Here is a 27,755-nt window from a genome sequence, read left to right on the forward strand (position 1 = left end):
CGTGTGTATGAGTTATTAAAGAATCTGAGAGTAACAGAGGGCCAGCGAGTAAATAGCCCATGATGTGGGCTCTAATTACCGCAACGTGTGCCCCATATGCGGAAAAGACAGAGGGAGGAAAAAGTGTTGGAGGGTTGGCGAGTACGTCTCAAATTCCTAGTGTCACTGTCCTCTAGGTCACTGCAGCCAAGCAAGACATATAGTCCAACCAGGGCATCCAGGTAAGTACACATGTATCAGAGGTTCAATTAAGGGCAGTAGTCATCAATTCCATGTTATAAATTCCCTCAACACTAGAAACCCATTGCTGGAAGGATGGCTTCCCGGTTGGTTCCACGTGGTAGATACCAGGATCTTAGCAACCTCTAGAACAGGCAACCTTCGGCACTACAGATGTTTTAGACTACACTTCCCATGATGCTTTGCCAGCATTATGCGGGTAAGAGCATTTTTGGGGGATGTAGTTCACAACATCTGGAGTGCCAAAAGTTGCCTATCCCTGTTCTAGAAGGTGCTTAGTTAAAGATTTATTGTAGGATGCCACTGGTGACCGTTTATGATGTAGGAGCATCTGCAAGGCTTAGAATTCGAGGTCAGGATTAGAGAGCTTGCAGTTTTTTGGGTGAACTAATCTCCCTAAAAGGAGCGATAATTGGGCAAGACTACCAGATATGCAGTCCAGACCCATCTTTCCCCCACATCTTAAACACTCTCTTGGAATATCGCTATTGATATAATGCAGCACGTCTGGTGTTCTGTACCACTTTGTCAGATTTTATGGCATGTCTCCTGTATTTTTTAGCTAATGGAATGTTTGTGTGTCAGAGTATAAATCTTGTCCCACTCCTGGTCTGTAAGTGTCACTCCAGTCTCTTCATCCAACCGTATGAGAAATTTAGGAGGAGGGGGGGGGGGGGGGGCTCTATCACCACAAGTGAGCTGCATTTGGTAAAGAGGTGATACACCTCTGGTGTTTCTTAACCGAACATAGGGTTTCGAACTGTGTAAGGTCTCTGTCTATAAGACGTTTGCTCTTTAAAGTAGCATGATGCGTTTTCTGCCAGAAGTAGCCAGTCTGAGATTTGGAAGCCGTGTTAGTCAGTCAGCGTAAGGCCTCCTGCGAGGTCTGCATTATGGATGATGGGTGTCAATGGGTTGGGGTTTGTAGTTAGCTGAGAGGAGAACAATATGGAACATCATACCCGTATGGTGCCATCGGTTAAGTTGTTGCCAGTCTTCATCTTGTAATATTGCAGGCCCCAAACCAAAGCTGAAATGGGAGTCGGCCATCCGTCAGCCCAAGCTCTAGGTCAACCAAAGTTTCTGAGATGAGCGGACATATAAAAGTGCCAATTTCTATTAAAATCAGCACTTGTTTGTAAATTAAACAAAAGGAGGACACACTCTTCATACATAAAGCAAGCTAAAGTTCTTTAGGCATCTGAAATGTCCTTTTAAAGTTGGCATTTATTGTATAAATAAAGATAAAGTTATATTTTGTAAGCTATGATAAAGTCAGGCCTGTAATTAAAACTAAAGGCTGACATGTAAAGGCTGGTATGTGATGTTTGTTAGGGTTAAGATTGGCATGGATTTAATGGGAGGTTTAAGACTGGCATGTACTGAATGTGAAGGTTAAATCTTTATTGTAAACATTCAGGTTTCCCCATTGTTTTTCCTTCCGTACAAATTGCTTATAATTCCATCAACTGAAGTCCCTCTTCCCAACTTAACTAAATACTGGTAATGTGATTTACAAATCTCCCCGGACAGTGCTCAGTGTGGGATCACATTTTCTTACTCACACACAAGTCATCTATTAGTATCCAATATCTGAGGAAAAAGATGTCTTTGAACGGATGGGGGCTTATTTGGCTAATTTCAACAAAGATCAGTGGAACTTACGTTTCAGATTTGTGAGACGTTTGAGGATCTGTACCGCAAATACCTATTCATTTTCTTTTTTGCCCCCCCAAAACAGGAGGAGTATAGGGCAACCTAAACCCGCAAAGTGCAGTGAGCCAGTAGACTAGGCTAGGTTTACCATAAGACGCTTGTCGTGCATTGGACACTTGCGATATTTTTGCACCAAGACATCACAAACCTTAAGTTCCACTAATATAAAACAAAATACGGGAATTGTGGTGACCTCTCAACAAAAATGCTAAATCTAGGAAAAAACAGATCAATGTTATGTATTGTACAGGGAAATATTAAAGGGACACTAAAGCATTAGGAATACAAACCTGTTTTAGTGTCCCTGTCTCTATGTATTGTCAGGTCCCCCTCTCCCACTTGTGCTTTATCGATAAGATAAGATGGAGCAATGTATTCCATGGTACTTTAATATGGGGATATAAAAAAACCCGATACAAACAACAACAAAACAGGGCTGTTACTCAGTGATGGCGTAGGGATGTACGTTGAACATCGGCATGGAAGGGGGAGAGGAAGTGCAGCATGGAGAGCAGCGTTGGTGTGGCTCGATGCTGAGGAGTAGGTTAAGGTGACTCGAGGCAGCAGCAAGGAAATTGGACCCGAGTGGTGCTGTATTGGGGTCAATAGCCCCTGACAGCAAGCAGCCATCGAAAGCACAAAGAACAGTATGCAGCTGAACAATGGTGTAAAGACTGAATATATCATACACACAATGCAGAAATCATTGCTCCCCCAAATTCGACTACCTGAGAGTCAGAAAGTGACTCCTGAGATTCTTAGTGCAACAAATCGGTGGTGACACAGTGTGTCAGGCTGTCAAGATATAGATGTATTCTAATTTTTAATTTGAGTGAGTCTTCCTGTTTAAATAAATACTGTCTAAAGAAACATTATTTACTAGACATGTGTGACCAGCTCTGCAAACCGCAATCAGTATTTAATCTCTGAACTTATTGGTTCTGATTCTGTGGGGACATTAATAAAGGGCAGCAAAGAAAATTGCCCTACTGAGAATACTAAATTCGTCCTTTTAAAATATCATTACAGGGGACTTAAGAGGAGGACGTAGCAGCAAGGAAATCAGAGAAAATGAGAGGAAGGGGAAGAGATATAAAAAGATTAATTACATTTTGCATTGTTCAACTAGGGAGAAAATAAAAGGAACATAGATTTTTTCTTCTTCTTCTTCTTTATTTCTCTCCCTTCTCAAAGACAAAGGGGATCAGAGAACCCCCCCCCCCCCCCCCCGGATCACGACAAAAAAAAAAACATTCCTAAACTGCATTTGAAACCTAAATAATGGCTCAAAAAAGGAAAGGAGAAGACAACTAATACAGATAAAAATATGGCTATTAGCACATTCTATTCGCCTAAAAATATAGGAAAACTGACAGAGACAAGAAATCCACAGGGTACCATAGATATGAATCAATCACACAAAACAAATGCAGAACCAGAACAATCAAAAGATACAACAATCTCTCACGAAGGACGTTGTAGAGGAACTAATGGATAATCTTCACTTTAAAATAAAACAAAATGTGATGCACCCGATGGATACCTTTAATGAAGACATCTCTCAGCTTCTACAAACTTTTTCTAAACGGGAAGATTAAAAAAAACCTCCAAGAGACAAATGATAAACGTTTAGAAAGCAGAACAAAATCACTTGAAAATAAAATAAACGATCTGGAGGACAGATCTTGCAAGAAAAATATAAGAGGTAGAGGAAGTCCTGAAGAAGTCACAAGCATAGAAACTTGAAAATCATGTGATGGAAGTCTTCCCATTTCCTTGCAATCTCTGGGTCATACATCATTTGAACGGCTTCACCGACTTTAAAAGTCTAAAGGTACAAGGGATCAAGCCCCAAGAGATGTGAAAATAGGATTTGCATCTTATTATTCTAAAAATGTCATTATGCAAGAGGCAAAAAGGAATCCACTTCAAGAATGAAAAATATTTGCAGATATTTCATGTGCGACAAGAGAAGCCAGAAGAGACTTTTTGGAATGTTCAAAAGTACTTAGAGAAAATCAAATAAAATGCAGATGGGGATTTCCAACATCTTTGAGATTTCGATATGAGAATGAATCTCTGATGTTTAAAGAACCAATACTAGCACATCAAAAATTAATAAAGATGGGACTAATAAAGTAGTGTAAGACTAGTAAGAAGAACTAAGCCCCAGGAAGAGGAAGAATATGGAATAAGTGTTGTTTTAATTATGGTAGGTGACCTTAATTGTGTGATTGACCCTATACGGAATAGAAGTAGCAAAAGTAGAGGAACTAGACTTTTACGTACAGACACTACCAATCTACACAATGTTTTTATGGAAAAATGCCCTCTATGTTTGCTGGTGGGTTTTATCTATCAAACAGATACTATACTATTTTATTCCAATACCCACCAATCATACTGCACCTCTTAGCAGCTTAGAGCCTCATTGTTGACGCCGGGCCTGCCACTAGACGGTACAATCCTGGTGCAGAACACACAATAAGGGCTGTCGACCCCAAAATCAACTCACGGCTGCAACAAATGACAACCATAATATTGGTTCCATGTTCCAACAACCTGTGATCCACAAGATGGCTGCCCAAGCGGAAAATGAGACCTGCACATCCACACCTAGACAGCAGGCAGAGGAGCTGGCTCCGGTACACTAAGATGCACCAACAGGACCTCACAAACTTTCCACGAAACAGGACATTGACAATTTGCTGCAAAACATCAAGCAACCGTTTTCTGCTGATCTAGACGTCATCAAGGTAGAGGTCCAGGTGGTGACAGCTAGAACTCAGATATCCAAGGAGGGAATTATTGACTTTCGCCAGGAGGTCACTTCGTTAAAGAAATCTATGCATCAGCTCCAGAAAACCCAAACCTTCTTGGCCCTAAGAACAGACATACTTGAAGACTGAAGCTGCCTGGCCAACATCAAAATACGGGGCAGTCAAGGCAGTATTTTGTGGGATGAGCTTCCACACTACCTTGGGTGCTTGTCTGATACCAGCTACACAAGCAAAGAAAATAATAATTGATGGCTGCTACCAAATTAATAAATCCTCGAAAGCTCCCTCAGCAGCTTCACAGGATGTTATAGCCCACTGCCAAACATTCCTCGATAGAGAATGTATCTTATCTGTGTTGCGGGTAAAAACACTCTACACTTTTGAATCCTCCAATCTCTCCTTTTTTCAGGACTTGCACTGGTCTACTCTCTAGTGGATGCGTTCCACCTGAGGCAAATTAGAGGATAGCTTATAGATGGTCAGCAGCAAGAGCCTTGCTTGCAGAGAAGAATGGAGCTAAACGCCAATTATCCTCTTTGGCTGAGGTCAGCACCAAGATCCTTGCTTGCGGAGAAGAATGGAGCTCCACACCAATTATCCTCTTTTGCTGAGGTCCTGCCATGGTCTTACCTTGGTTGGAGTCTGAAGTGCAGAGATGTATGCTCACCCTTGCAGATAAACACAACCCACGGTAACCAGGTAAGAAGCTACCTGGGCTGTGAATCTGTGCACGGGGGCTTAGACAGGAACAATAACCGGGTACGAGGAAACAGACAAGAGAAGGCTACAAACCAGGAGAGGAACAAAATACAAACAACAATACAAAAACACAAAAAATAAAAATGCAAGATACATAGTACCAGGCAAAGATATGTAACAGGAACACTGAACCCAAGTGTCACATTATCTTTTGTTGCCCAATCTATTTAACAGCCTGGGAACGTCCAGATGGTGGAGAGGGACACTTTCCGCAGTCCTTGTGCTCTCCTCAGTGGTCCCAACGCAGGACGCTGTGGCTCCGCCCTCTTTTATGACGCGGCACACACTTGCGGACGTCATTACGCAAATGACGTCACGGCCCGCCAAATCGTTTGAATTCATACATTTTGAGGGCGTGGCTATATAATTAAAGTTACAAACTATAAAAAGGCACCATAGGGCATGAATCATTGTCCTGTTGTTGTTCTAGTTTATGGTTCCCAATAGCCCTTTACTGTCTGTGTATTTCTGGTATTTTGATCTTGGCTTTACTGACTATTCTCCATTCTGTAATCTGTGACTTAGCTATTGGTTTTCGCTTCTCTGATTTCTGGTTTCCCTGACTCGTCTTGTCCCTGACTATTCTAAATCTAACAATGTTGAACCCCGGCCATTCTAGGGCGGTATACAATGTTATATCTATTATCATATGCACACTGTGTGTTGGGTCACTAGGTATCATGACAACAAGGCATAGTTGAGAAAGACAAAGGTTAGGAGCTTGGAGAAGATAAATGTCGGTATACCAGCCAGGAACTGGTACACACCCAGGGTAGTCAGACTAGCCAGAAAACTGTAGAATTAGACTAGCCAGAATCAGCAAGCATTAGGTTTCATGGCTATGTTATAAACATGAAGAAGGTGGGAGTCCAATCCAGGAGAAGATAAGAAGGAGATATGGGGGGATTTGAAGTGTGTAGAAGTAGTGTATGTGTAACCTTCATTATTCAATCCATGTGTATTTTGATGAATACCTTCATTTTACACAGTTTTGATCTACCAGTTTTTTGTATTTTGATCCACAGAGATCCTAATGGACAAGGTCTTGAAAAATGTCCAAGATATCAAGAAAATGAAGCTTACATGCAACTTGACTTGGAGCAAAACCCTCCAAAAAGTATAAAGCAGACAAGTTTGTTTTCTGGATCGAGACACTTCCAGAGAGCATTCAAAAGATGTCAGATGAACAAAGAGATGATCATCATAGTTACTATGTGTCTTCATAAAAAGTAACAAAAATGGTTAAGACAATCACGGCTAAGTAGCTTAAGATCTCTACAGCTTGCGTTCATCTCTACATTGGGTTAGTCCTCAAGGATCTGTGATTTAGCAATTTGTCAGTTCTGTTCCAGCCAGGAACACTGACATAATCTGGGCCAATTCTATCTCATTTCTGCAAAATACAATCTCTTTATAGCTGCTGCGAGATGACTATTCACCAGAAACCCAGCTAGCTCTCATGGTTTGCTGCCACCTTAAATCAATAACACTAGTTTCAAGGTTTTTTGTTGTTGTTGTTGATGTATATCAGATGTACCCCAGATATAGCAGATGTACCCCAATAATTTTTTTGACAATCTTTATTTGTAAAGAATTTTTCAATACAGAAATGAATTGGATATATGATATAAACATAAGATACCACTGAGTAAGGGATAGGTGGTCTTGCTGAAAAAGGTAACAAGTAGGCCAGAAAGTAATGTCAGGGACATATAGCATTTTTACATCAAGTATCGAAATAGGACAGCATCACATGTAAGTATGCGATCAACAGGAATTGATTTTGACCAGCAGATGTAGAAGCGGATGGGACCAGTCCCCTATTCTAGTGGAAGGTCAGGAGTTGGGTAATAACTGCAGTTTAATCGCTGTGCATTCAATTATGCATTTTATTTATTGGGTTTATATTTAAAAGTCACTTGCAGAAGTTACAGATCTCTTCAGCCTATGGAAGCCCTCCCTTTGAGACCCCACCCATAACTCCTATGGTTGTCCAATCACAGACTTCCATTGCAGCTCCTTGAGTTTAGCTCCACTGAGATAACCAAACCAGGAAGTAACAAGACTGGTTATCTGATTGACAGCCTGGGGTGTTTAAGCATTTTAATTTATAAAAGCACTTTTTTCTTTTTGTAAAGAAGCTAAAGTGCTTTAGGGTTCCAAAATGTCCTTTCAAAGTTGGCATTTATTGTACATTAAAGGTAAAGTTGTTTTGTAAGCTATGATGAAGTCAGGAATGCTATTAAAACTAGGTTAAAAGGCTGGCATGTTTTATATGTTAGGTTTAAGATTGTCATGTATTAATAGTCAAAGTACATTCTTTCTCATACACATTCAGGTTCCCCCATTGTATTTACTTCTGTACAAATTGCTTATAATTCAATCAAGTGATTCCCCTCTTCTCAATTCCACTAAATACTGGCAATGTGATTTACAAATCTCCCCGGACAGGCCTCAGTAGGATCAAGTTTTCTAACTCGGACACAAGTCAACCATTAGAACCCAATATCATGAGGAAGGTTAAAAACTGATTACACACTGGTACACCTGAGACTTTATCTCATATCTATTATACTGCTTGTGTGTAATGCTGGAGATGTGTTACTAAACAGGGATCCCTTGTTACCATTTGGTTCAGTTGTCCTCTGAAAAGACGTTTCTGACAGAAGAATCTTAAGGTGGGAACATACATATCGCATCTCACAAAAATTCCCATCCAAACTTATCGTAAAACAGTAATCTCACACTTAACACTACAAGCAGCCTCATCCCCAGGTTCTGGAAGCCAAGAGTTGTGCCCTGAGACTGGATTCTTAGGGTGGAAGAGATACATTCCTATCAACAAATAATTCTTCTAGCTTCCGGCAGGCACCAATACTGTACTAATACCTGGTGTCAACGGCTGTCAGAACAGGTGGTGGCCTCAAAAATTATTTTAATATAATAATCCTTTTATTAAGTATTAAAAGGACATAGATTTTTTTCAATGAGGTATATGTAAAATAATGAGAAAAAATAAATCTCTACCTTTAATATATCACAGGATCCTTAAGCCATATGCACGCTCCTTTGGTCGGACCGTGCTGAAAACATTTTTTCCTCCAGACTTAGTACCTTTTCCCATTTACAGCGGATTATCATTGGAATCTTTGTTCTTGACTTACTGACTCTATGGTACACTTATATTGATGTAATCTATATTTTGTGATGGATTTTATTCCATCTCTTTTGTATATTTGTGTTACATTATTCCCTTTTCAATGGCACCTTCATTTACACCATCCTCTCACATGTATACTTCTCCTCTTTTGGCATCCCTACTATGTTTCTTATACTGTTATATTGAATGTATTCTTCTTTATTGACAACTGTTCAACAAACGTTGAAGAGCTGAAAAGTTGAAGACTGGCATAGTTAGTAAGCTATGAGTTGGGTGTCATGTATTGAAAAGGAAGGTTAACATTATCATGTATTTTAAGCTTAGACTCATGTTTGCATTTATTGTAAGTTAAGGTAAGGTCAGTGATAGGACATGAGCTATGGTAAGGGCTGGCTCATATTGTAACCTAGTGGTTTTTAAATCTTTCACCTGTTTCCTGCACCCCCCACTAGATTACATGGAAGAAATGGGGATCATTGTTATTCAATTGCTGTAGGTTTGGTAAACTCATTTGGAGAGAGGCAATGCTCAGGGACAGTTACTTGTCTTATCCACAGTGATCCCAATGGACCTGCTTTGGTAAACGTGCAGCCATTCAGAAATGATGAAGATTATCTGGAAATTAATGTGGAACACAAGCCAAATAAATATAGTCACTGGACAATAAAGATCATGTAGAGTTATAGATATGTCTCGATTAGTAATTATTCAGTTAACATTATAGGAGACCACAGTTGCAAAAGGTAAGAAAAAATATGATGAATGTATAAACAAATAGTTCTTTCCAATGGATGAGAAAGATTCTCGCAGTGACCAGATGGGGGCTTAATTTCAACGAATGTCACTGGAACTTGTGTTTCAGATTTGCTAGAAGTTTGAGGATCTGTATCTCAAATACCCATTATTTTTCTTTTTTTCCCCACAAAAAAACAGAGGAGTATAGGGTAACCTGAACCTTCAAGGTGCAGTAAGCCAGCAGACTAGGCTAGGCCTTCCATAAGACTCCTGTCTGGCATAGGACACTTGGGATGCTTTTGCACCAGGAAGTCACACTCCTTAAACTGCAATACTAGAAAAAAATAAAATGGTGAATTGTGATGAATTCACAACAAAAATGTTAAATCTAGGAGAAACAGATCAGTGATATTTGTTGAACTGAGAAATATTAAAGGGACACTAAAGCATTAGGAATACAAACCTGTTTTAGTCCCCCCCCCCCCCCCCCCCCACATCCCCCCACCTCATGTGCGATAAAAGATTAGGAAAATAACAGATTTACTAAAGCTCCCAACTTGATTATTTTAGAGTAATGTTTGCGAAGGGGTTGTCAGCCTTCAACAACACCCAGTTTAGCGAATTAAGACGTCTATGAAATTCTATTTTTGCATTGTGCAAACACCAAAGGACTTAACAGTTTCTAACTAGTTTTAATGTCATGCGGTTTGACACGTGATGGCATGTTTGGCAATATTGGAAGTGAGCCATATTCTGGAACAGCTGCCAAGACTTCTATAGTACTGGCTCAAACAGCCAATTACAAACCCCGTTCTCATACAGATTGACGCTATGAATTGCTACTGCTTGAACAACAGATTTATTTCACCCCACAGGCGTTCCGTGTCTGCCTATAACCAAAGATCATAGAACGTCAGTAAGTCTGGTTACATTTTATCTCCTGTAGGACCTGCTGAGTGTTTCATACTCCCGGCTTAGTGATTACAATGGGATTCCTGAAGCCAACGGTCACTTTGTGCTGTGTGTTGCTGAGTGTCATCGTTACAGGTGAGGTAAAATACAGAATATCTACGGAATGTCACAAAAAGAATTATCACATCAGAGAAGAACTTGTGGTTTCTTATAGTATGCCCATAACAAGACATCATAGAAATATAAGACTTTTCTTTTAAGTAAAATGCTTGATCTGCCATTGAATGTAACTTCTTCTTGTGTTGGCTTTTACCACTTCCACCAGCAGACTTTTCCAGGTATCTACTACCCTCTCTGTAAAGTACTATTTTGTTCTGTTTCTCCAATCATCCCTTATTGTTATAGTCCCTTTATTGGAGATATGTAGGACTGCGTGGCTTGCTCTGCTTATTGCTGTATAAATCCATAGAGAGCTCACTGTAATGAATGTTAATAACTGAAAGGGTTACGTTAAATGTAGAGAGCACAACGTGTATTCTGACTCATTTTTTTCTGTTAGTTTTTTTTAGAATATTTTTTTTACGGATAGGAAGTGTAACTAGTGTTACTAATGGTACACTGGGAGAGTTATTCACTAAAGTATGAATTGTCAGGAATTCAAATTTCAGTTTTTAGAGCAAAAAAGCCAAACTTAAAGTATAACAGGCTTTTCATAATTCCCAACAATTCTCACTTTAGCAAATAACGCTCTCGGAGTATCTCGAAGAGCCATCAAAGTATGTATTTGCAGTTTGCTTTGAGATAAATGGTTGTAAAATCCATTATATAAAGGGAAGATACTGGGACAGCTCTCAATTCAATTAAAGGGAATTATGCAACTTAGAATGCAAGGAATAGTGTGACAGGCCATGCAAGCAATAAATCCAGCTCTGGACAATGATGATCTATTATTATTATTATTTTATTATTTATGTAGCGCCATCAGATTCCATAGCACTGTACAATGGGTGGACTAACAGACATGTAATTGTAACCAGACAACTGGACGTACAGGAACAGAGAGGAGGAGGGCTCTGCTCAATGAGCTTACATTCTAGAGGCAGTGGGGTAAAATGACACAAAGGGTATTAAGTAGGGGTATCAAGTAGGTTGTTAGAAAAGTATTCACTGAGGGCCTAGTAGGTAATTTTTTACAGTTGCAGCAGAGGAGTAATGGTGGGGTGGGGGAGAAAAACCTGCTAACAGTTTAATTGATATGCCTTCTTGAAGAAGTGAGTTTTCAATGATTTTTTGAAGGAGTGGAGACTGGGTGAAATTCTTACGGAGAAGGGAAGGGAGTTCCACAGAAGAGGTGCAGCCCTGGGGAAATATTGTGGGCGAGCATTAGAGGTGGGAGTACGGACAGAAGATATACGTAGGTCTTCATCAGAGCGCAGGGGCCTGGGCGAGACGTACTTGTGCATTAGGGAGGACAGGTAGGTTGGAGCAGCATTATGTTGGGACTTGTAAGCAAGCACCAGAATCTTAACTTGAGCCCTATATCTAACTGGAAACCAATGCAGGGACTGACAGAGAAGGGAGCTGTGGGAAGGTGCGAGCGGACAGGAAAATTAGCCTTGCTGCCGCATTCATTGTAGATTGCAACGGTGCATGCTGGGAACATGTAAGACCACTGAGAAGGGGATTGCAGTAGTCAAGGTGAGAAAGTACAACGGCATGGACCAGCACCTTAGCCTCGTCCGGCGTTAAATAGGGGAGGATGCAAACTATGTTTTCGAGATGGAAGCGGCAGGATTTGGTGATCGACTGGACATGAGGGGTGAAGGAGAGGTTGGAGTCAAAGAGAACACCTAGGTAGCGAGCCTGCGAGGTAGTGGTGATAGTAGGGACATTGACTTGGAGGGAGACAGACATGGGAATAGTAACACTTAAGGGAGGAAAGACCAGAAGTTCTCTTTTGGACAGGTTGAGTTTAAGGAGGCCATCCAGTTGGAAATCGTGGAGAGGCAGTCAAAGACAAGAGTCAAAAAGAGAGCAGGAGAGGTAGATTTGTGTGTCATCTGCATATAAATGACAATGGAAGCCAAAGGAGCTGATGAGTTTACCAAGGGAGGCAGTATAGATAGAGAACAGTAGAGGACCAAGGACAGAACCTTGGGGGACGCCGACAGAAATTGGTGAGGGGCAAGAGGCAGAGTCAGCAAAAGAAACACAGAGCGCTGGGAGAGGTAGGAGGAGCACCAGGAGAGAGCAGTATCCAGTAGACCAAAATTACGGAGAATACGATGAAGCTGTTGATGATCAACAGTGTCAAAGGCAGCGGAAAGATCGAGGAGAATTAGGATAGAGTAATGGCCGCGAGATTTAGCTATCATTGGTAAACCAGGTGGGATATAAATGTCTGACATATTAAAACAATCTTTCTTAATATATTTTGTTCATGGTTTCCTGACTGTGAAGCAGGGACAATCTCTGAAGCAGTTTTGGATATTGTTACTTGGAAACCTAAAATTAAAAAAATGAATGAAATAAGATTAGAATCATTGAGGCCGTCAGTCGAGCAGCTACTAAGGACATTGTGTTAATCTTTCTGCACTATTGGTACAAAAGATAATTAGGGATTTCTAAATAGGGATTACATTAGTTCCTTGGGCAGTAGAAGACTAATAAGGATGGCGAGCAGCTCAGGGGAGGATTGTCAGGGTACCTGAGGCCTCTACCTCTAAGGGAGGTAGAGACTTGGTGGTGTATCCGTCCAGGCGAGCTGTCTCCTCCGTTCCTCGCGGTTCATCCAGTCACTTAAACACCGGCCGCGAGGAATCCACGTCCTTTTCTAGCAGGACGCTCAATACGTGACGTCATGACGCTAGCACGAGCAATCTGTCACTCAAGTGTCCGATATCCAATCGGTACTTTTCAGAGGCGTGATTTCCATCCAGAACCAGGGTATTTAAGCTTACTCCTTACTTCAGCTCATTGCCCTGTCGTGGTTCTAGCTTGTCTAGTCACTCAGTGCTCTGGTATTCTAGTTTGCTCTATTGGTTTTGACTCGGCTCGTTGTACTTCCCTGTTTCTCTGTTATCCCTTGACCCGGCTTGTCTCTCGCTTATCTGTCTTCTCGTTCCCTCGACCTCGGCTTGCCTCTGACTATTCTTTACTCTCGGTACGTTAGTCCGGCCATTCTAAGGCCCGGTATACGTACCTTTCCACTCTTTGTACTCTGCGTGTTGGATCCCTGTCCCGATCCTGACATTACGACAGGGCCAATGGATCCTGCAGGTACAAACAGTCAGCTTGGTTCTTCGGATCCCAGGTTTGACGCCATGGAACATAGGATGGATCAGATGGCTTTGGCACTACAGGCACTTTTGTCTCGTGCTAGTAATCCACCTGAGGAGACACGTACTCCTTCTATCTCCCCTGCAGTCTCAGGTCTAGAGGTAGCCACTGTAGGTGCTTCTTCCCGTATTACCCCACCAGTACGTTATGGCGGGTCACCGGAGAAGTGTCGTGGCTTTCTAAACCAGATTAGCATCCATTTCGAACTACAACCCCGCTCTTATCCTACAGATAGAGCAAAGGTTGGATTTATTATTACTCTGCTCATTGAAAAAGCTTTGAGATGGGCCAATCCTTTATGGGAGAATGATAATCCACTCGTCTATAATTATAATGCCTTTGTAGCTGCGTTTAGAAGAACTTTTGACCCTCCTGGCAGAAAGGTCAATGCAGCTAGATTAATGTTGCGCCTTAAACAGGAGAATCGAACACTTGTGGATTATGCACTAGAGTTCAGATCCTTGGCGGCAGAAGTTAAGTGGAACGAACAGGCTTATATAGATGTGTTTCTGAATGGGTTATCAGATGTAATTCTTGACGAGGTCGCTACTAGAGAACTCCCTGAAAATTTGGAGGATTTAATTTCTTTTATATCTCGTATTGATGAACGCTTAAGAGAGAGGCAGAACACTCGAGATAGGACCCGTAGACCCTCCTTTAAACTAGCGCCTACCTTTCAAATCTCTGAGTTCGAAGACTTACGTATTCCTGAACCTATGCAGATAGGCAGTACTCATCTCACTGAAAGGGAGAGACAGTACAGGAGAAGGGAGGGTTTATGTATGTATTGTGGAGTCAGGGGTCATTTACGCCTAAATTGTCCCAATCGTTCGGGAAACGCTCGCACCTAAGTTCCTCTAGAGGACAGGCCTTGGGTGTTTCTACTTTGTCCTCTATTCACAACTACAAGGAGCTCAGGCTTGTGTTACCCGTTTCTTTAAAGTGGGAGAAGGGAGTAGTTAAGACTATGGCACTAATTGATTCTGGAGCTGCTGAGAGCTTTATAGATCAGGGTTTTGCTGCCAAGCATGCTATTCCATCCCAGTTAAAAGAGACACCTCTGGCTGTTGAGGCCATCGATGGTAGACCGTTACTTGAGCCTGTTATTTTTCATGAGACCATACCGATTAACTTGACTGTTGGCATCCTGCATAAAGAGGATATATCCTTGATGCTCATTTCTTCTCCGTCTATTCCCATAGTTCTGGGGTACTCCTGGCTGAGGAGACACAACCCTATTATTAATTGGGAATCAGGGGAGATAGTTTCATGGGGAGAGAATTGTCAAGAAAAATGCTTGCGGAAGGTCTTACCTCTTGGATTAACTAATACATCGAATACCTCTGACAATCCTACAGAGACACAAATTCCGCCTCAGTATCTAGATTTAAAGGCAGTATTTGACAAAAAGAAAGCCGATACCTTACCCCCACACAGGTCCTTCGATTGCAAAATTAACCTACTCCCTGGTACCATGCCTCCCAGAGGTCATGTATACCCATTATCTATAAAGGAGAACTCAGTCCTAGAGGAATATATTCACGAGAATTTAGACAAGGGATTCATCAGGAGGTCCTCCTCCCCTGCCGGGGCTGGATTTTTTTTTGTTAAAAAGAAAGATGGTTCTTTGAGACCTTGTATTGATTATCGAGGCCTGAATAAGATAACCATTAAAAATGCCTACCCGATTCCCTTGATCACCGAACTCTTCGATCGTTTGAAGGGCTCTACAATTTTCACCAAGTTAGACCTCAGAGGGGCATATAACTTGGTGAGAATCCAGCAGGGACATGAGTGGATGACGGCATTCAATACTCGATATGGCCACTATGAATATACCGTCATGCCTTTTGGGTTATGCAATGCACCAGCAGTATTCCAAGATCTGATTAATGAGGTTCTTAGGGAATTTCAGCAAGAGTGCGTCATTGTATACCTAGATGATATACTCATTCATTCTAGTGACATTGAGATTCATCACAAACAAGTCAGGAGGGTTTTGCACAAGCTTCTCCAGCATGGCTTGTACTGCAAGTTGGAGAAATGTAGCTTTGATCAAACCCAGGTAACCTTTCTCGGCTATGTGATCTCTGGGGAGGGATTTAAGATGGATCCGGATAAGCTCCAATCCATTCTAGAGTGGCCTTTACCCACAGGTCTTAAAGCCATACAGAGATTTATTGGTTTTTCCAATTATTATAGGCGCTTTATTAAGGGCTATTCTTCCATTATTGCACCTATCACTAACATGACCAAACAGGGGGCTGACACTAAGAATTGGACTACTGAAGCTCTCCTTGCGTTCAAGACTCTCAAGGAGCTTTTCGCTTCCGCTCCAATTTTAGTTCACCCTGACACTTCTCTGCCATTTTTGCTCGAGGTAGACGCATCAGAGACTGGTTTAGGTGCTGTTCTATCTCAAAGGTTGGGTGTTGATAAACCATTACATCCATGTGGATTTTTCTCTAAAAAATTGACCGGTACTGAAAGCAGGTATGACATTGGTGACAGAGAATTACTAGCGGTTATCAAGGCTTTGAAAGAATGGAGACATTTATTGGAGGGTACATTACATCCTGTTACCATCCTGACAGACCACAAAAACTTGTCTTATATCGGAGAGGCCAAGCGTCTGTCCTCCAGGCAGGCTCGTTGGTCGTTGTTTCTTACCCATTTCAATTACGTTCTGACTTACAGACCTGGGTCAAAGAACTCTAAAGCCGATGCGCTATCTCGCCAATATGAACCCTCTGCTTCAGTTGAACCACTTTTGTCTTCCATTGTACCCAAATGCAATATTATTGCTAATACCAGTCTCAAAATTCATTCCCCGCTACTTGACCAGATCTTGAAGTCACAACATCTAGCTCCCGGAAACACTCCTGAGGGAAGAAACTTTGTTCCTCCTGAACTTCAACTGGAGCTCTTACAATGTTTTCATGAAAGTAAAATAGCTGGTCATCCTGGTATTCGCAAGACGTACTCTCTGATATCTAAAGATTTCTGGTGGCCTTCACTTCGTAAGGATATTGAGGAGTTCGTCGCAGCTTGTGAGACTTGTGCCAAGACTAAACTGTCTCATGCATCCCCATGTGGCCTGTTACACCCCTTGGACATTCCTGAGAAACCTTGGTCCTGTTTATCCATTGACTTTATCGTTGATTTGCCTGCTTCCAAAAGACAGACTGTTATTCTCACGGTGGTGGATAGATTTACCAAGATGGCTCATTTCGTGCCATTACCTAAACTTCCGACTTCCCCTGAATTGGCGGAGATTTTTGCGAGAGAAGTTTTTCGCCTACATGGGATCCCTTCGGAGATTGTTTCTGATAGAGGTTCTCAATTTGTCTCACGTTTCTGGAGATCCTTTTGTTCTCAAATGGGCATCAAATTGAACTTTTCCTCGGCCTATCACCCTCAGTCTAACGGAGCTGCTGAACGTACTAATCAAAAGATCGAACAGTATCTGCGTTGCTTTGTTTCCGAACACCAGGACGATTGGGTCGGTCTGATTCCTTGGGCGGAGTTCGCACACAATAACCTTGTTTGCGATTCAACTCGCTCTAGCCCTTTCTTCATGAACTATGGCTTTCATCCTTCGATTTTTCCTTCGGTTTCCTCTTCTCAGGGGATACCGTCGGTTGATGATCATGTCGCCAACCTGAAGAAATTATGGGATCAAACTCGACAAATTCTATTACATAGTTCCTCGCTGTTCAAGAAACACGCTGACAAACATAGAAGAGCGGCTCCTGTTTTTGTTCCTGGGGATAGGGTATGGTTGAGTACTAAGAATATTCGCCTAAAAGTTCCGTCCATGAAATTTGCTCCTCGTTACATAGGTCCTTACAGGATTCTCACTCGTATCAATCCGGTTGCGTATCGCCTTGCTCTGCCACCTGCCTTACGCATTCCTGACTCTTTTCATGTCTCCTTGTTGAAACCCCTCATTTGCAACAAATTCTCCTCTAAGGTCTCCTCGCCTCGTCCTGTTCAGGTGGAGGGTCGGGAGGAGTACGAGGTCAGCTCCATCATTGACTCCAGAATTTCAAGAGGAAAATTGCAATATCTGGTCAACTGGAGGGGATATGGTCCTGAGGAGAGGAGTTGGGTACCTCAGGAGGACGTCCATGCTTCTCGCCTTCGCAGAGCATTTCACCTTCGCTTCCCATCTCGCCCCGGTTCATTCCGCCCGGTGGGCGTATCTGAGAGGGGGGGTACTGTCAGGGTACCTGAGGCCTCTACCTCTAAGGGAGGTAGAGACTTGGTGGTGTATCCGTCCAGGCGAGCTGTCTCCTCCGTTCCTCGCGGTTCATCCAGTCACTTAAACACCGGCCGCGAGGAATCCACGTCCTTTTCTAGCAGGACGCTCAATACGTGACGTCATGACGCTAGCACGAGCAATCTGTCACTCAAGTGTCCGATATCCAATCGGTACTTTTCAGAGGCGTGATTTCCATCCAGAACCAGGGTATTTAAGCTTACTCCTTACTTCAGCTCATTGCCCTGTCGTGGTTCTAGCTTGTCTAGTCACTCAGTGCTCTGGTATTCTAGTTTGCTCTATTGGTTTTGACTCGGCTCGTTGTACTTCCCTGTTTCTCTGTTATCCCTTGACCCGGCTTGTCTCTCGCTTATCTGTCTTCTCGTTCCCTCGACCTCGGCTTGCCTCTGACTATTCTTTACTCTCGGTACGTTAGTCCGGCCATTCTAAGGCCCGGTATACGTACCTTTCCACTCTTTGTACTCTGCGTGTTGGATCCCTGTCCCGATCCTGACAAGGATATATAATCCAACCAGTAAAACCATAGCTCCCAGTTTGCCGGCCCCTGCAGCCGCACCACATGAGTTTCAGCTTGCAGAGGAAGGGAGGTGAGTCCTGCCTGCCCTCCAGCCTGCCTCCCCTCCGACGGGCCCACTTTGTAATGTTATGGCTGTATCCCCAGCACTGCCCAATGGTTCGCCCAGGGTGTCAGAACCCAGGAGGATTCCTGGAACATGCTTAGGGGCAGTGTGGGTAGAGATTTAATTAATGAAATGGACATAGAGTCCCACTCTCATAGAGGGCGTGGACGCCTTTCTGCACCGGAAGGGCCTTCTGATTACATAGGCCCAGAGGCCCCTCCTTGTGGGTAGGTCTCTACCCCCTCTCTCCTATTTGTTCTCAGTTGTTTTGTAGCCTTTCTATAGGTCACAAGCTTTTCAAGACTGCTGCTTTTCCAGCTTTGGTTAATCCCTCGACTGACTAGTCTAGTGCCGACCATTTGGTAAAACTTTACTTTATGTTAAAGACTTTTTATTTCTTGAATTGCCAATCAAGATTCTGCCTTGTTTGTTGTTCCTATTTTTTATGCTGGGACTTTTCAGTTATATCTATTGCCTTATAAATAAAGACTTTAAGTTGAGTGACTGTGTCCTTCCAAATCTCTGCATATTAAGCCCATTCACCACAAACCCGTGACAGGCACGGAGTGATACGGAGTGGAAAAAGTCTGTGTAAATATGTTGACGCAAGGTACAATAATACTGAGGATATCAGATTTGGTGAAATTTATCTTCAGGTTAGATAATGCTCCATAGCCTACATTTATTTTGTAGTTATTGTGGGCCGCTCTAGGGGAGCATAGTGAGGAGTTTGAAGTATGCTGCCAGAAGAAGGATTTGTAGTGCAAAGACTTGATGGAAGCACAGTTTTAAACCCAGTGAACCATAGTTTATCAGAGTACTTTGTATATTTGTATCCACAGAGATCATATCTTTGCCTGAGCAATGTTTCCAATTGTGTAAATAGTTATTATGCCTATAGGAGTCCTAGGTTGGGGGGTACCAAGCTGAATGGGCGAGCAATGAAACTTGCAGTAATAAGAATAAACAATGTGTATTACTTAATGAAAACTATACCGCTTTCAGAAAAAACGGACAAGCAACCCTTGGTGACCACCAAATATGGGAAACTACTTGGGAGAAAGGTGAAGGTATTGGAGACAGACAGACCAGTAGACACTTTTATGGGAATCCCTTTTGCAAAGCCGCCAGTTGGTGAATTAAGATTTGCTAATCCTCAGCCCCCAGAACCATGGAACTCTATCAGGGATGCAACTAAAGACCCACCCATGTAAGTATCTAGCAATTCTCAACACAAACAATACATTTTCAATTAATACAGCAAGTTGTGCTATTATTGTTTGTTTGTGTTTGTGGGCAGGGGGTTGCTAATTGTTAATTTGTTGTATCTTTGAAACCACTGATATTTTATTGCTGTGCAGCCTTATTTTTTGTAAATGTGGTTATAGAAAATGAACTTGGGTTTTAAAAGGTTGAGCTTGATGGACTATAGTTTTAATTTCAACTTAGATTACTATGTAACTATGTAATGGTCACCCTACTCTTGTGCCCTTGTTAATATCAAACCATGTTAGAACTGCCTTTGTTTGATATTTGCTTGATTTTTTTTTTAACGAGTACAATATTGTCCAGGTGTTTACAAAACCAGAAATTAATGGAAGAGGTAAAGAAGCATTTCAAGATTGAGACTCCGTCGCCCCCATTTTCTGAGGATTGCCTCTATATTAACATTTTCACTCCAGGAGACCGAGAGAAGAATTCTAAACTACCAGTAAGTATTGATACATTAAATTTATTGTCATAGAATATACTGATTAAATCCCATTTAAGTAATGTGAAATAGAAGTAAATGCAGCAAACACATAATATACAATGTTTAGCAGACTTAAAACAGATTAATAATTATTATAGAAGAACTTAAACTAACCAACACAAACATTATTTAGGTCAATGGAGGAAGAAGATTGTGATCCAATGTTTTAAAACTAAATCTGAAGGATGTTATTCTCCAAAAACACCCTTTTTTGGATAGGAGAAGATTATGTCATCTTTCAAACAAACAAATAAACAAGCAAACAAAAAACGTGTGTCTATGGGGAAAAGTAACTTATAGACTTGGCAAGTTCCTGAGGTTTTCAAATATGAAGGCCTAAGTACTTTTCCGATTTTAATCTCTGCTGTACTTTTTATGACTTAGGGCTCTCCACGACACTTATCGAATTCTGCCTTTCTTCATTGCAAGACTTTTTCAAGCCTGTCTCTATTTCAGTCACTTTTTCCAAATGCTTAAAACACTAAAATATACTTCTGGGTCTCATAATTCCATAATATCTACAAAGTATGAGAGACCTAGTCTACTACTGTAGCTGTCTGTTTGCTGCTATCAAACTCCGTACACAATGTATCTTACAGGGCAGAATGTGTTGCCATCAATTGGGTCAATAATTGGATCTCCATTGAAGCTGCACAGCCAGCTTTATAGAATAGATGTGGGCCCACACTTGGGTTCCATTTTGCACGAAGTATCCCAGCTAAAGTTCCATCTCCTTTTTGGCCAGGTTATGATGTTTATACATGGTGGAGGATTACAAGTTGGAGGAGCCATATTTTTTGACGGCGCTGCATTGAGTGCTTACGAAAATGTTGTGACTGTGTCAATCCAGTACAGACTGGCAATCTTGGGATTCACAAGGTAAGTCCTGATTCAGACAATGTATATGTATCCATCTTTACAATTATAGTTGTATAATTACAAAGTAAAGAATAACTGAAAAAGTTCACAGTGTTTCACACATCCCACTCTCTGTTCTTGATTCAAAATAATGTTAAAAATCCAATTTCAACTAATTTCAATATGTGTCCTAAAAAGGGACAATTCCCTCCATCAGATAAAATTCTTAAACCCATTAATCATTAGGGAACCGATCTTCCTTCACAGGGTGAGGAGGGTTTAGCTGGGTGGCTGCTGATAGGCTGAGAGTATTAGCTGACGTATAATTTTCACAGGGTGTCCGTGAAACCTTACATAGTTACATAGCTGAAAAAAGAGATGCGTCCATCAAGTTCAGCCTTTCTCACATTTGATTTTTGCTGTTCATCCAAAAAAAGGCAAAACGCCCAGTATGAAGCGCTTCCAACTGTCCAACATACTACGAAACAAATTCCTTCTGGACCCCAAAATAGCAGTCAGATATCTCCTTGGATCAATCATCTATTGCCCCACTAGTAAAAAAATGATATCCCTGTATGTTATGTTTTTGGAAGTATTTACCCAATTGCTGTTTAAACATCTGTATGGACTCTGATAAAACCACATCTTCAGGCAGACAAAACCACATCCTTATTGTTCTTACTGTAAAAAAAAACTTTCCTTTCTTCCAGCCTAAATGTGTGACCTCGTGTCCTATGTATAGCCCTGTTTATGAATAGATTTCCAGATAATGGTTTGTACAGGCCCCGAATATATTTGTATAATGTCATCATATCCCATCTGAGGCGCCGTTTTTTCAAACTAAAGAGATTTCAATTTATTAACTTCTCTTTATAACTAAAATGCTTCATTCCTTTTATCAATATTTTAGCCCGCCTCTGCAGTACCATAATATCCTTTAGTACAGGTGCCCACGATTGCATATCCAAGATATGGTCTTACCAGTGATTTATCAGGATGCTAAATTATATTTTCATCCTGAGAATTAATGCCCCTATGTATACATGACAAAACCTTACTGGCCTTAGCAACTGTCGATTGATATTGCACATTGCTGCCTAGTTTATTGTCTATAATAATTCCTAAATGCTTCTCATTTGTTGTTATCCCTAGTTCACTACCACTTGGGGTGTAAGTTGCTTGTGCATTCTTTACCCAGAAGTGCATTTTTCTACATTAAAGTTCACCTGCCATTTTAGTGCCCAGTCCCCCAATCTATCTAAATCCCTCTGCAGCAAAGCAATATCCTGCTCACATTGTATTCTTTTACAGAGGTTTGTGTCATCTGCAAGCACTGAAACATGGCTTTCAATGCCTATTTCAAGATAATTTATAAATATGTTAAATAAAAGAGGTTCCAGAACAGAACCCTGAGGGACACCACTTACCACTTTTGTCCAGCATAAAAATTTACCATTTATGTAAACTCTCTGTGCTCTATTTTTAAGCCATTCATCTACCCAAGTGCAAGAATCTTCATCTAGATCCATTTCTTTTAATTTAAAAACTAACTTATTGTGTCGAACCGTATCAAACACCTTGGCAAAATCCAAGTAGATCACATCCACTGCAAAATTCTGATCTATACTTCTACTTACTTCTTCGTAGAATGCAATTAGGTTAGTGTCACATGACCTATGGTTCATAAAACTTTGCTCATACTGCGGCAGCAGAGAGTAAGGGGGGCATCTGTGTCAGGTGCCAAATGCTCCAACATCAAGGTGAAACTGCTGTAAAACAATTTTACATGGTGCCCGGACACTCTTTCCCCACAAAAGACTTTGTTTAAAAGGTGTGAGTGTCCTTTAAAGTGACTTGGATTACAATTGTTTTACCAAACAGTCCATGAATCTCATCCAACATGCAACTCAAAATTTAAATTTAGCCACTCCGCATGCTTTTAATTCAGTGTTAATATTATCCCCACCCTGGTGATAAACCCTGAGCTTGGTTTTACTAACACTAGTAATTAATTAATCATTTTTTCCTATACGTAGCCACAAAAAGTGATAAAATGTATCAGTCATTGGTGTTGTGCTTCATTGTATGAATCCACAGATGTCAACATTCTTTTTGTATGTGTTCTATCTCAGTACTGGGGACAAGAGATTATCGGGCAACTATGGGTTTATGGATCAAGTTGCAGCTCTTCAGTGGATCCAGGAAAACATTAAAGATTTTGGAGGAGATCCAGAGTCTGTCACTGTTTTTGGAGAATCTGCAGGTGGTTTGAGTACCTCTGCTTTGGTACGTTTTTGTCGCTCTCCATGATCTATCTCTTTACAGAATTTATTTTATGCCCATCTGCACATCCAAAGTACAATCAATACACTAAAACAAACAATCATCGTGTTATTATTTCTAGGTGTTATCTCCCTTAGCCAAAGGCTTATTCCACAGGGCTATTGCGGAGAGTGGAACTGCCATAGTTCGTACCCTCATGATCACTGACCCCAAAGAAATGATTTCTAGAATAAATGTGAGTATTCTTTCTCTTCTTCCTGTGAGAAATTTCTGGAAAAGCCAACTCTCTGTATAAAATATCCTTTTATGGTACCTCCCGATCACAAAATACAAAGTCCCATATTAGTAACCACATCTTTTCCGAAATAGAACACTGGAGAGTAACACTGAGTATCATCAAGCTACAATTGTACAATGACAGACATTAAAGGGACACTATATGCACCAAAACAACTTTAACTTAATGAAGTGGTTTTGGTGTATAGCTCCAGCCCCTGTAGTGTCACTGCTCAATTCTCTGACATTTAGGAACTAAATCACTTTTGTTTATGCAGCACTAGTCACACCTCCCTTCATGTGAGTCACACAGCCTTACTAAACACTTCCTGTAAAGAAAGATGTAATGTTTAAACTTTATTGCACAGTATGTTTAATTTAGAATTTCTTATCTTGTGCTCTGTTAATAGCCCGCTAGAATATTCTGGAGTCGCCGTGTGTGATTAAAGTTAAATTAACAGAGCAGGAGATTAAAATAAAAAATAAAAAACGTCTAAAGTAATCACATCATGCTGTAACACCTGATTGACAATAAACCATTTTTTCATGCAGGTTGTGTCAGTCTAAGCCAGTGGAGGTGTGGCTAGGGCTGCATAGACAGAAACAAAACTGAATAAGAAAAATGAGCAGTGAGACTGCCGGGGCACTAAAACACTTAAAAAGCAGCTTCATTAAAGGATCACTATAGGATCGGGGACACAAACATGTATTCCTGACCCTATAGTGTTAAAACCACCATCTAGCCCCCCCGGGCCCCTAATGCCTCCATAAATATAGCAAAATCTTACTGTATTCAAGCCTGAAGCTGTAACTCTGCATGCTGTTAGACTCAGAAAAACAAGCTGCCTGCTGACATCATCAGAAATGGTAGTTTGATCCAATCACAATGCTTCCCGATAGGATTGGCTGAGACTGACAAGGAGGCAGATCAGGGGCAGAGTCAGCATGATTCAAACACAGCCCTGGTCAATCAGCATCTCCTCATAGAGATGAATTGAATCAATGAATTTCTATGAGAAAAGTTCAGTGTCTGCATGCAGAGGGAGGAGACACAATGTTTGGATGCATTTTAGGCAGCCATTACCCAGGAAGGATATCTTACAGCTATCTGAGGAGTGGCCAGTGAAGTTATCACTAGGCTGTAATGTAAACACTGCATTTTCTCTGAAAAGATAGTGTTTACTGCAAAAAAGCCTGAAGGCAATAATTCTACTCACCAGAACAAATGCAATAAGCTGTAGTTGTTCTGGTGACTATAGTGTCCGTTTAAGTTGTTTCGTTGCTTAGTGTATCCCTTTAAGGGGGTTAAAGAATAATCTAATCTAGAAACCCTTTGTACGCCTTAGCAATTCACGATTCAGGCATATCCATTACACGTTCGTTAAAGGGACATTCCAACTTTATTGAAAGTCATCTGAGTGTTTCTTTACCTCAAAGGGGTAACCCCAAAGTAATCTATCCAGTGATCATTAACTCCTCCCACAAACTTCTGTTGCAGGACGAGACTTGAATCAGGGAGCCTTAAACTGGGAGCTGATAATAGTCTCAGAGCACCAGCCACTGATAAGCAGTTTCACCCTTTTAGGTAAAGAGTCGCCCAGGGAACTCCTCGCACCATAACAACCTAATTACAAAGAAATTGTAATGGTGCCTGGAATGTTCCTTTAATACATATTGTTTTTTCCCACTGAAGGGTATAGCATAAAAACTGAATGTAGTCCATTAATTAATTTTCCTTGGCCGCAAGTGGATGCTACTTACTCAAATGCAGCACGTATAATTTCATTTGACTGTATTTTTAGTGGATTAGTGAATAAGTCTCTAATGCCTCGTTTCCACTGAGCTGATCGGTTCGGGTCGGTACAGTTTGGAAGATTTTGAATGGTCCGGCCTATTCCGGCGAGCGTTTCCACTGCATGTTGGAATGCCTGGAGGCTTGCGTGGTTTACCCCAAATGCCTAGTGTGGCGTCACACTAGTGCGAGAACATACGTGACGCTACAAATAACAATAATGGAGGTCATCCAGCAGCTCGTCTTTTGGTTCTTTGAAATTAAAGTACGTGCCGCACTTTATGAGAGAAGGTTGCGAGTGGCGAAGAGAAACACAGCAGAAAAGAGAAGAAAACGTATGGCTTGGGTCTTGAGCCGAGAGGAGAAGTACACCTTTGTGCGGCAAAGACAAAGACGGCAGCGCTATAGGGTAAGCAACTTTATGCCATTTGTCATGTAGTTCTACACGTATTAAAAAATAAAAATAATACAGAATATGTAAAAAATCGAATATAAGATGGGAAGGATATACAATATGTATTTAACAACATACATGTTGCACACATGTAAAAATCAAGAATTACACCTTATACATAAATACTCCTTATGTTATTTATGTTGCTCGCTTTTATACATGATGCTATCTGTCCGTGTAAAGTATTTTATGTTGTATTATTAGTGATATGGTAACATCTGTCTTTTTTTTTTTTTAGATGCTTCTCCTTTTGTCAAAGCAGCGCCGCCGACCAGTCATTTGGGCTCTCCGCCGCGCCAATGAGTGGTGGGATGTGACCGTCCCTGGATTCACACACACACAGTGGGTGCACAATTTCAGAATGTCGGAGGAAACATTTTTATACCTTTGTGCAAAGTTATGTCCAGCGATGGAGAAGCAAACCACCAACTTCAGAGCCTGTTTGCCTGTGAGGAAAAGAGTTGCCATTGCACGGTGGAAGCTGGCTACCAACAGTGAATGCAGAAGTATAGGTCATCTTTTTGGTGTCAGTCAACCATCAGTGTGCCGGTGTGTGCAGGACTTCTGTAAGGCTGTATGCACATTGCTAGCTCCTGAAATTATTCATTTTCCGGACTGGCAAAAGCTTAAAGACATGGCTGACTACTTTGAGAACAGGTGGGGCCTTCCACAGTGTGTTGGTGCTATTGATGGGTTACACATACCAATAATAGCACCACAAGAATACCACACTGACTACTTCAACAGAAAAGGCTGGCATTCCATCATCCTCCAAGGAGTAGTGGATGGAAAAGGACTATTCTGGAGTGTGAATGTAGGAAAGCCTGGGAGCTTGTATAATGCTCGGGTTCTACGACTGTCCACATTTTGGGATTGGGTTGGCCAGTTTGCACTAAGAACATTGGGGGGGTGAATGTTGGCTATTATGTGCTCGGGGACTCTGCCTACCCTTTACAAAATTGGCTCCTGAAACCATTTCATGACAATGGCCGCCTGAAACCAGAACAACAAACCTACAACAAGAAAACATCCAGGGCACGGGTCGTAGTTTAAAATGCATTCGGAAGACTTAAGGGTAGGTGGCGTTGTCTTATGAAGAGGAATGACAGTGACATTGCACTTGTCAAATCCATGGTGCTTACTTGCTGTGCTCTTCACAATCTTTGTGAAAGACATGGAGAAGACTTCCACCAGGATTGGAATACGTCTGCAGAAGAGCCAGGACGGGTAATTACACAGGATAGCGAAGAAGAGTGCAGTGAAATACGTCAGGCTCTCATGCGGCACCTCAACATTTAATTTCTTACCCTGATTTTATTAACATTTTATTACGGTTTTATTAAAGTTTTAAGAAAGTTTTACATTTAATCAGACACACACCAAGTCTCTCCTGTTTTTTATTCAACTGAAAAAGTGATCTTTCAAAATATACTTACAAGTACAGAGTAAAAAAATATATTTACAAATAAACCTTTTTTACAAAAAACAAAAATAAATATTTTTACCAAAAAATTAAAATAAAGAAGTGTGCAGGTCCTGTCCTAGCTGAAAGGCACTACTGCCTGGTAGGTGACCTGGGATCACGACTGCCTCCCAGCACTTGAACAAGCTGCCCAAGGACACCAAGGAAGGCCTGGTTGAAGGTAGCCAACTGCTCCATCTGCTGCCGGGGGGCGATTTCTGCCTCCTGGCGCCTTGCTTCCTGGGCATCCTGACGCAGTGCCTGAAACTGCAGCTCAGAAAGGTTCTCCATCCTTTCCTGCTGCCTTTCCTCTGCTGCCCGCATATCCTCCATG

General features: G+C 41.4%; 1 protein-coding gene across 1 annotated transcript in view; it reads left to right on the forward strand.

Annotated features, from left to right (window-relative positions):
• The first annotated feature begins 10,227 nt into the window (after positions 1 to 10,227).
• LOC134578929 (fatty acyl-CoA hydrolase precursor, medium chain-like) overlaps positions 10,228 to 27,755 on the forward strand; it is a 30,533-nt gene continuing 13,005 nt past the window's right edge. Inside the window, exons 1-6 of the mRNA XM_063438024.1 lie at positions 10,228 to 10,437; positions 19,549 to 19,753; positions 20,116 to 20,254; positions 21,042 to 21,175; positions 23,287 to 23,440; positions 23,559 to 23,672. Of these exons, the coding sequence (XP_063294094.1) occupies positions 10,377 to 10,437; positions 19,549 to 19,753; positions 20,116 to 20,254; positions 21,042 to 21,175; positions 23,287 to 23,440; positions 23,559 to 23,672 (807 nt within the window). The 5' untranslated portion in view covers positions 10,228 to 10,376. The remainder of the gene's footprint in view (positions 10,438 to 19,548; positions 19,754 to 20,115; positions 20,255 to 21,041; positions 21,176 to 23,286; positions 23,441 to 23,558; positions 23,673 to 27,755) is intronic.

This window comes from Pelobates fuscus, chromosome 12 (assembly GCF_036172605.1).
Source record: "Pelobates fuscus isolate aPelFus1 chromosome 12, aPelFus1.pri, whole genome shotgun sequence".
In the NCBI taxonomy this organism is placed as follows: Eukaryota; Metazoa; Chordata; class Amphibia; order Anura; family Pelobatidae; genus Pelobates; species Pelobates fuscus.